This window comes from Poromitra crassiceps (assembly GCF_964638095.1).
Source record: "Poromitra crassiceps genome assembly, chromosome: 11".
In the NCBI taxonomy this organism is placed as follows: Eukaryota; Metazoa; Chordata; class Actinopteri; order Beryciformes; family Melamphaidae; genus Poromitra; species Poromitra crassiceps.
The window spans coordinates 51,274,620-51,285,271 of record NC_139643.1 but is presented as its reverse complement, the minus strand read 5'-3'; the positions used below and the strand labels follow the sequence as shown (position 1 = coordinate 51,285,271).

Below are 10,652 nucleotides of genomic sequence, written 5' to 3'. Positions count from 1 at the left end.
ATACAAATGGAATGTGACAAATGCGTGAGGTCAAGGCCGTATGTGGAGCCTGTGTCCCATCCTGCTGCTTACAGCTCCGTCTTCTGTGTCCCATCCTGCTGCTTACAGCTCCGTCTTCAGCAGCTTCTTACCGCTCTCCATGTTGCTCAGCACTGAGGGTGGAACCACAACAACACATTTTGCTGTTTGTATCATTGTAAGATTGATTGAAGATTGATACGGGCCGATTGATACAGTGAAGATGTACACTGTTTGTTAACTGTGAAGTACGCAGGTACAAATGACTTCTTATTAAATTTATTTATCTTTAAACTCTAAGCAGCTCATATTTTCGCTTTGTTATTATAGTTGCCTGCTGAGTTGCTTTGGTCCACACCTTTTTGTGCGTTCCTGTTATTTAGGCAAAACATAACCCTAACCTTAACCAAGTTGTTTCACTTGCCTAAACATAACCAAGGTTGTTAAAATAGTTTTCCTGTATTTGCATTTAATGTTGTAAAAATGTACGTTGATATTGTACCTATGCTGACATTTTATTCTGGTGATTGCTTTGGAATGTGTCAAGTGTGCGTGACTCACGTTGCTTGATGTCTGAAGGCTCGTAGGCATACATGCGGTTGGAGTAGCGGCCGGTGATGTCAGCCCGCACCGTCATGGAGGGGTCTGCAGAGAGAGAGTGACAGGGTGAGACATTAGCATGGAGGGGTCTGCAGAGAGAGAGTGACAGGGTGAGACATTAGCATGGAGGGGTCTGCAGAGAGAGAGTGACAGGGTGAGACATTAGCATGGAGGGGTCTGCAGAGAGAGAGTGACAGTGTGAGACATTAGCATGGAGGGGTCTGCAGAGAGAGAGAGACAGGATGAGACATTAGCATGGAGGGGTCTGCAGCGAGAGAGTGACAGGGTGAGACATTAGCATGGAGGGGTCTGCAGAGAGAGAGTGACAGTGTGAGACATTAGCATGGAGGGGTCTGCAGAGAGAGATTGACAGTGTGAGACATTAGCATGGAGGGGTCTGCAGAGAGAGTGACAGGGTGAGACATTAGCATGGAGGGGTCTGCAGAGAGAGTGACAGTGTGAGACATTAGCATGGAGGGGTCTGCAGAGAGAGAGTGACAGGGTGAGACATTAGCATGGAGGGGTCTGCAGCGAGAGAGTGACAGGGTGAGACATTAGCATGGAGGGGTCTGCAGAGAGAGAGTGACAGTGTGAGACATTAGCATGGAGGGGTCTGCAGAGAGAGATTGACAGTGTGAGACATTAGCATGGAGGGGTCTGCAGAGAGAGTGACAGGGTGAGACATTAGCATGGAGGGGTCTGCAGAGAGAGTGACAGTGTGAGACATTAGCATGGAGGGGTCTGCAGAGAGAGAGTGACAGGGTGAGACATTAGCATGGAGGGGTTTGCAGCGAGAGAGTGACAGGGTGAGACATTAGCATGGAGGGGTCTGCAGCGAGAGAGTGACAGGGTGAGACATTAGCATGGAGGGGTCTGCAGAGAGAGAGTGACAGGATGAGACATTAGCATGGAGGGGTCTGCAGAGAGAGAGTGACAGGGTGAGACATTAGCATGGAGGGGTCTGCAGAGAGAGAGTGACAGTGTGAGACATTAGCATGGAGGGGTCTGCAGAGAGAGAGTGACAGGGTGAGACATTAGCATGGAGGGGTCTGCAGAGAGAGAGTGACAGGGTGAGACATTAGCATGGAGGGGTCTGCAGCGAGAGAGTGACAGGGTGAGACATTAGCATGGAGGGGTCTGCAGCGAGAGAGTGACAGGGTGAGACATTAGCATGGAGGGGTCTGCAAAGAGTGACAGGGTGAAACATTAGCATGGAGGGGTCTGCAGAGAGAGAGGTCAAAGTTCAAAGTTCACTCTACCTTGACCTGACCTTTGTCCACTCTACCTTGACCTGACCTTAACATTGATCATGTCATAAGTCCTACGTCAATTACATCATTAGTGATGTGATAAATCCCACTCTGCTATGAGTAGGACCAGTAGAGACAGTGGACCAGAAGTGAAAATCCCTAACCGACGACATTCGGGGTTGTAATTAGTTATCATTATTTCATCAATGTCTCGTTGTAGAATGACCTCATCGCCACGAGATGATAGAGAGAGAGAGAGCCGCTTCATATTGTTTTCTCATTTTCTCATGAAAGGCTCAAGATTAGCTGCAGTTAGAATGATCTCATTCCCATTCATGTGTATTGGAGGTAGGGATGTCACAATATATCGTCCCACAATATATCGCGATATCAAAACGTGACAATATGTATCGTTGAGATTAAATCTCATATCGCGAGAAAAAGAAGCTGAACATGGTGGCACTGATCTGCATCTGATTGCATGCTCGCTCTCCTTTTCATTGCTTTGTTTGAACAGACGAGGGACGTTACAGACACGGAGGATGAAAATGGTGAAATTACTCAAATTAGCGTGGATGATGCCCCCTCAACTTACAAATCGATCGCAAAAAAATATTGTTAAAATATCGTATCGTTATCGTGAACCCAATATCGTATCGTATCGTGAACTGAGTGTATCGTGACACCCCTAATTGGAGGCAATGCATTGTGGGGCATTTGCATAAAGTATTGGTTTCCCCCCTAAAAGGGGCGTGGCCTTGATGTTTTGCAAAGTACCCGGATGTGCCGGTCTGGTCTATGGGAAGTTGGTACTATGCAGTGATGACAGGAAGCCTGGTGCCAATGATAATGACAGCTGACATCTCTTACCAACGAAAATGATTCTGGGAACGTACTGGCCATCAGGAGAGAGATGTTTGTCTGTGGTTTCATACTGTTGGTGAGAAGAAACACATTCTGTTAAGACTTGTTCAAGCACTTAATTAGCAAGCTCATTGGATTACAGCCATAAGAAAGTATTGTGGGCGTCGCTACTGTCCACCAATCCCAGAGGCAGAGAGAGAGAGAGAGAGAGAGAGAGAGAGAGAGAGAGAGAGAGATCCAAGGACATTGGGCAAACCAAATTCAATGGTTAATGACATTTAGTTTTAAAACTTTTACCCAGGAAATCTGATTTGAAAAGTCATATTCACCATTAACTAGTTGCTTATTAGCATGCATATTAGTAGCATATTGGCTGTTTATTAGTCACTATAATCAGAATCAGAGTCACTTTTATTGCCACAATATGCAAGATTACATATGAGGAAATTGTCTTAATAGTTTAATAGTGTAAGTATGCAGCGTAGCGGTCGTATATTCAGAGATAAAAAGAAAATATCTAGAAGACAAAATCACAACGATGAAAGTCCTTGTTTATTTGTGCTCACATGTGAGGCACCTTGGTCACCTGCGGTTGTTTCTACATGTGCTATGCTATACAAATAAACTTTGCCTTGCCTTGCCGAAAAGACCCATACTGAGCCAAGCATATTAAGATTGTAATTCATGTACAACTTCCTTACTTCCTATCAAGCACTAATTATGAGGTTATTGAGGGGAAACTCTTAGTTAATGGGATAATATGATCGTGCAGAATAAGGCATTCAAAAAGTGCTTTATAATGACTAATAAAGAGCCAATATGCTACTAATATGCATGTTAATAAGCAGCTAGTTAATGGTGAATAGTGTAGCTTAATATAAAGTGTTACCAAAAAGTCTTGAGACCTACCACCAGATTGAGCACGATGAAGTCCTCGTCGGCAATTCTCTGGATCTCCTTGTCCTCGGAGAAAGCCTTCTTCATCGCTATGCAAAGGAAAAGCACACAGAGTCATACCAGGATGTCAAGTGATCTCACACCACATTGGCATACAGACTCATACCAGGATGTCAAGTGATCTCACACCACATTGGCAAACAACGACTGTTTGCTCTGCTGAATGGCAGGTCAAAAGATATGCTATTCAAACTTTAAGAGAACTCATTCAAATGGGTTGGGTTCCTCATTCACCAGAGTAGCTGTGAGTACAACTTAACTTGGATCACATGTGTACACATCTAGGTTTTTTTCTTGTACAATGAGGTGAGGGCTTACCCAAGCTGTGTGGACAGTCTTCAAGGTGGAAGATGACCATCAGAGGCTTGTTCCTGTAGAAATAAATCAGTTGCAGTTACTCAGTGATTTATCAACTTTAAAACAAGACTTTGGTGTTACCGTCACTTTCACACCAATACTTTATCAATGTCACTTTTACAACAAGACGTTGATGTGAATGTCACATTTGTTGCATCTGGAGAAACACTTTCCCACTTACCTTGACCTCGCCCAGTAGAGAGCCTCCTCGTAGGTCTGAGCCCAGATGAGCTGATCACCCCAACCTGGAGAGATGGAGAGTGAAGATCAATGACAGACTGACCACTCCCTGCACTCAATCCACTTCACTCCTAGGCATTAGAGAACAGGATCACTCTCACAGGATCACTCTCACAGGATCACCCTCATAAGATCACTCACGCACCTCTGGAGAGGGTCTGGGGGATCCTCTTGCCTCTCTTCGGGATGTTTTTCTCAGGCTTTCCCAGTGAGGAGGAGACGGCCACCAGGACCAAGAGCACTGACAACATGGCTCTGATCATCCTGACCAGCTTACTGCAACACAAGTCGAGGAGGAGGAGCCACCATTAGAACTCAAGCAAAGAACAGATTCCAAATAAAGTCACATTTAGAAACAAATTACATCCACATAATATGTATGATTCATATCATACATCATAATATGTCTGATGTATGATATGAATGATATGATCATACATATTTGCTACATTAAAATCACATCCATGACAAAAGTCCACTTTCCGGGCTTTCCATAAGCAGAAGCATTAGAAGCTGGCTAAATATAATTGTGTTGCACATATTGTGTTAATTCATGCACTTTAGTTTTTTTCTAAAGAACCTGGTTTGAACTTTGTACTTTGTTTTCTCCTCCTTGCAGCATTGTATTCTTGTAGCGTTCTCTTTTGTAAAAAAAAATATATATATATATATATATATATTTTATCATTATAAATCTTTTATTGTGCATGGACATTTTAAACTTATATGTTTGGTATACAGTAGTATGTAGGCTATTAGTTAAAAAAAATTGAATGTAAGGTAAGGTACCTGTAAACATTACAATTATAGAAATGGGCTCCTTTTTGTGCATATCTTATTGGTTTTTGTAGCATTTTGTTAATCTCATTCATTTTAGTATTCAACAATAGATTACTCTTTCCACCCCTGTTTTTTCTTTTGCATCTACAGTATATTGCATTTATGGACTGCACTAAGATCTCTTTATAGATGAATATCACACACACACACACACACACACACACACACACACACACACACACACACACACACACGAACGACAATGTAAGATGGTGCAATGTTAACAGAATATGTGGAGAGTATGGTGGCCTGTAATGACAGAGTCTTACCTGTGTTGACTGGTCGTAGACTTTGATGGGCTGCAGCTACAGGATGGCTGTGACTTCACTCTCACCTGCGTCTCATTTATACACCTGTTCACCTGGCCCTGCCCCCACACCGCCTCCCTGGCACTGGAATGCCTCAGGTAGCCAAGCCCCAATACCTCATACCGAACTCCATCCAAAAATATGCTAATTTAACATTTCCAAACATACAACTCGTATAACACGACTTCTGACCTTTCATGAATTGTTTGAATCCACTCTTCAATTGGGTTTACACACAATACATCAAGCAGCACCTCCTCCAATCACAGTTCAAGTTTGAGAATGAATTTGCCACTTGTTACCAAAATCTTCTAAATACACAGTGGAGGGCGGTAGCTAGCAGAAACTCTTACAATAGTTGATTGAAATAAAGTGCTACATGGTATATCATATATATATATATATATATATATATATATATATATATATATATATATATATATATGACACACACGAACGATATATATGATATATATATATATATATATATATATATATATATCATATATATATATATATATATATGATATATATATATATATATATATGACACACACGAACGATATATATGATATATATATATATATATATATATATATATATATCATATATATATATATATATATATGATATATATATATATATATATATATATATATATATATATATATATATATATATATATATATATATATATATATATATATATATGCCGAAGATTCCAGAAGAAGCGAATAATTTGCCAAATGTCTTTCCTCCTGTTTTTAGCTATGTATGTTTCCCGATAAGCAAAGAAACATTAAACTGCATTAATTATGAATGCAATTTGGTTTGCCCTCTCTCCATAGAGGGAACTGCTCATATAGCCTACCTGCCATACCAAAGGAAGTTTCTCTTCCTTTTGACCTTAAAAGCATCATGTGATTGGGTTTAAATGATATTTTACATGACATGGAAATATATATTTTTGGACAGTGAGCTAGTTAGTAAATATTCAGCTGTCTTCATATTTTGAAGAACATGAGTCCCTGTGATCAGAATGTGTAGTAGGCCTAACTGAAGTATGGTAGTAAGATGCTTGGCTCGGTTCCAAGGACAGGTCAGCATTATAATTGGGGGGTGTGGCCTGAGGCGTGAGTGGTTGGCTCAGGTGTTGGCTCAATGTGTCATTTCTTCTACAAAGTCAACACATTAGGACTGAATGCTGTTTGATGTGGAGACATCGTAGCAACATGAGCACTAATATGGGAGTGGATCGTAGGTGATGTGGGTGAGATGTAGTTTAAAGTATCGACAATTAACAGAAAGGGAGGAACAACAGCACTCTCTTCATTCAGCTTTCAGTTTTTATTCATTTATTGACTTTGTATACACCCTATGAATATCTATAATGATGGGATGGCCTCTAGACACCACTGCATAATTCTACCTACTACTGAACTATACTGGAAAATGTATTTGCATGATATGAAAGAATCAGGGTTCCACACATAAAAACTAAAACAAAAACAAATCATACTTTTTCCCAACCTTGTTTTGTTTTGAGGATTTTGTCTGGTGTTCAATATAATTGACGTAGAAATCTTGGCCCTGCTAAGTCATATCACTGTTGTATAGATGAAGATTGTTCTCCATAGTGACAAATATCAGTGAGATGATTGGCAGGGTTCCTACAAGCTTTCCCTAACCCTTTGAAACACCATCACTGTTCCAGGCAGACCCCATGTTCTTCTGGATGTGATTGTGGTGCAGACCCCATGTTCTTCTGGATGTGATTGTGGTGCAGACCCCATGTTCTTCTGGATGTGATTGTGGTGCAGACCCCATGTTCTTCTGGATGTGATTGTGGTGCAGACCCCATGTTCTTCTGGATGTGATTGTTCCAGGCAGACCCCATGTTCTTCTGGATGTGATTGTGGTGCATGGTATTTGATATCATGCATGCTGACAGTGGCTGGGTAATAAGAGCTTCCCTCTATCTGAGCATCATTCTTCACATCAACACAAACTGTGGACTCAAAGTGGCTCTACAACAACATCAAAGCTAGAATTATGTGTATCCGAGACAGTTTTCGGACCTGAACCACAACATTTACCACTGCATAATTCTACTGTACATTTTGTATGATCGTGTCACAATTTTGATGTTTGCACTTTGTTTAGATTATGTCTTTTATTAGAAAAGCATACCCAGGGACAGGGATTGCAAATTAGCCTTGGCTAGATGTCCTATATGCATCGCATATGTTTCATGTATACAATGTTGTCTTGCATTGTCCCTGACAACTAAACAAAGTTAAGTTAAGTTATTTTCCAGACTTTTCCAGACTTTTTTTTTTTCAAATTCCCAAACTATTCAAGACCTGGAAATGATCAAATAGATTTTTTGTAATACTTTAGTCCTGCGTAGGAACACTGGTTTGTTCACATTACTGAATTTCCCCCAAAACCCCAACTACTGTACATGTAAGCTGTAGGCTACTTTCTGTAGCCTGCCACTAGGCTTTATCTTGATCCAGCTCAACAATCCCCCCTGTCTGTCTGTCCTGCAGAGAGCTGGGCCGGAGTGGACCCAAGGTAATGTGACCCGGCTGCCGTCAATGACAGCTTTGTTCCAGCCAGACGGGCCTCTGACAACCAATACGCCTCCCAGAACCAATGAATCAGTCCATTTACACTGCTGCATCCTGCTGCATCCTGCTGCATCCTGCTGCATCCTGCTGCATCCTGCTGCATCCTGCACCACATTCAAAAGTGCAACTGACAGACTCTGGCTTCAGACATGTTCACATGATGTGCTGCTAGCTGTGCGATGGCAGCAGTGATGCCTTTTGTTTTTAAATCATCTGTAGTTTGAACACTGATATTAATAAGCTGATGAAAGAGACTCAACAGTCCCTGACTCTAGCTCACTCAGATCAACAGCTGTTTGGTGTGTAGTTGTTTACATGTTTAAATCCCACCTGTCTCACTCTTTACACTTTCAAATCAGATGTCAAAGGCCAAACTGAGAAATATATCGATGTAATAATTATAATAATAATTTCAATGTCGGTAAAAGGTCTGCTGTCTGTTTCCTCTCTCATAACCCCCTGCTCATATTATCTCTATGGAAGTCTGTGTCTTTTTTCCCCTATTTGTTGAGTTTCCAACAAAGATCTTAACTGAGCTCGAGTCCTCCTAGACGACAAACTTTCTCCTCTCTCTTTTCTTTCCCACAACATCAGCTGTGACCTTTGAACCAGGATGTAGGAGCAGTTGGCAGTTAAGTGCTGATCTGTCCTTCTAGTCCTCGTCACTGTGCGGGGCTGTGTTGTCGCAGCACCGCGGTGGGTCAATATTTGAACAGGGTGACTAAAGGCCACTCCTTCACACTTCCCATTCAGCAGCTGCCCTGCCGGCTCCGCCCTGATAACGCGGATCTGACGCGGCTCTCTGCGTCGCGCGCTGCGATTGGCTGGCGGGCTGAATAGAATGACGACCCGGTTTAAACTGTGGCACCTTACGAGCAGTTTGACGGAGCAGAGATTAAGTTGGATAATATGAACAGGCATGTGGTGTTATAGAGACTCGTCAGCATTTCTCCACGTGCTCGCTCAGTTTTTCCCATATCAAGGACCCCTAATTTAGTCTACATTAATTTAGTCTACATTAGGGCCGTAGACCCCCCTTTGATGAGATTTTATTTGATTGATTTCAACATATTAAGCAACAGTTTGCACTGCCAGCAAACAATTCTAGTAACTTCAAGTAGTAGGCGAGCAGCAGCAGTCTTACTATCAGTATTAGAAGTTCTTATACTGTACTATTATACACATATTTATAGACACTTGTGCTGTCTTGTACTCTGACTTTCTGATGATACTATAACTTCAGCTACTTGAAACCATTCAAAATCTCAAAACAGTCAAGACATTTAAACTCGGTCATGAAATTCAACTATCTTCAGCCTTCTTTTGCAGAAGCACAACAAATTCTGTTCCGAAGATTTAACCGTTTCTACCTCATTTGTATTATAAATGTGAATTGGACTATTTCTACATCCATGTATCAAAAAGCTACTAACACTCAAATAAAACAGCAAAACACAGCAACTTATTTCCTGACATTTATTCAATACACTGTGTACAAAATACTTACATTATACTGATAATAGTAATGTGTATGAATGTGCGTCACAAACACATCCTTACAAACATCTGATACTGACAAAAAAGTGAGCCCATCTTAAAAGGGGACGTTAGCATTGTATCAAAATAAAATAAAAAACTGGGGGGAGGCAACAAAAAACAATACTTTTTTTACAGTCCCACAAGAGACGCAACGGTCAATTGTTTTCACAGAAAACATGGAATAGAGCCGACCACATAGAGTACAGAATAGAGCCGACCACATAGAGTACAGAATAGAGCCGACCACATAGAGTACAGAATAGAGCCGACCACATAGAGTACAATAGAGCCGACCACATAGAGTACAGAATAGAGCCGACCACATAGAGTACAGAATAGAGCCGACCACATAGAGTACAGAATAGAGCCGACCACATAGAGTACAGAATAGAGCCGACCACATAGAGTACAGAATAGAGCCGACCACATAGAGTACAGAATAGAGCCGACCACATAGAGTACAGAATAGAGCCGACCACATAGAGTACACAATAGAGCCGACCACATAGAGTACAGAATAAAGCCGACCACATAGAGTACAGAATAGAGCCGACCACATAGAGTACAGAATAGAGCCGACCACATAGAGTACAGAATAGAGCCGACCACATAGAGTACAGAATAAAGCCGACCACATAGAGTACAGAATAGAGCCGACCACATAGAGTACAGAATAGAGCCGACCACATAGAGTACAGAATAGAGCCGACCACATAGAGTACAGAATAGAGCCGACCACATAGAGTACAATAGAGCCGACCACATAGAGTACAATAGAGCCGACCACATAGAGTACAGAATAGAGCCGACCACATAGAGTACAGAATAGAGCCGACCACATAGAGTACAGAATAGAGCCGACCACATAGAGTACAGAATAGAGCCGACCACATAGAGTACAGAATAGAGCCGACCACATAGAGTACAGAATAGAGCCGACCACATAGAGTACAGAATAGAGCCGACCACATAGAGTACAGAATAGAGCCGACCACATAGAGTACAATAGAGCCGACCACATAGAGTACAATAGAGCCGACCACATA

The 10,652-nt window shown here is 41.7% G+C and overlaps 1 protein-coding gene across 1 annotated transcript in view; it reads right to left on the bottom strand.

Annotated features, from left to right (window-relative positions):
• agr2 (anterior gradient 2) overlaps nucleotides 1–5,438 on the bottom strand; it is a 6,080-nt gene extending 642 nt beyond the window's left edge. The window contains exons 1-8 of the mRNA XM_083646744.1: nucleotides 5,396–5,438; nucleotides 4,432–4,562; nucleotides 4,228–4,291; nucleotides 4,008–4,060; nucleotides 3,642–3,718; nucleotides 2,739–2,802; nucleotides 580–663; nucleotides 1–152 (exon numbers count right to left, since the gene is read on the bottom strand). The exon at nucleotides 1–152 is cut by the window's left edge and continues 642 nt beyond it. Coding sequence (XP_083502870.1) covers nucleotides 103–152; nucleotides 580–663; nucleotides 2,739–2,802; nucleotides 3,642–3,718; nucleotides 4,008–4,060; nucleotides 4,228–4,291; nucleotides 4,432–4,549 — 510 coding nt within the window. The 5' untranslated portion in view covers nucleotides 4,550–4,562; nucleotides 5,396–5,438 and the 3' untranslated portion in view covers nucleotides 1–102. The remainder of the gene's footprint in view (nucleotides 153–579; nucleotides 664–2,738; nucleotides 2,803–3,641; nucleotides 3,719–4,007; nucleotides 4,061–4,227; nucleotides 4,292–4,431; nucleotides 4,563–5,395) is intronic.
• Between the last annotated feature and the right edge of the window lie 5,214 nt (nucleotides 5,439–10,652).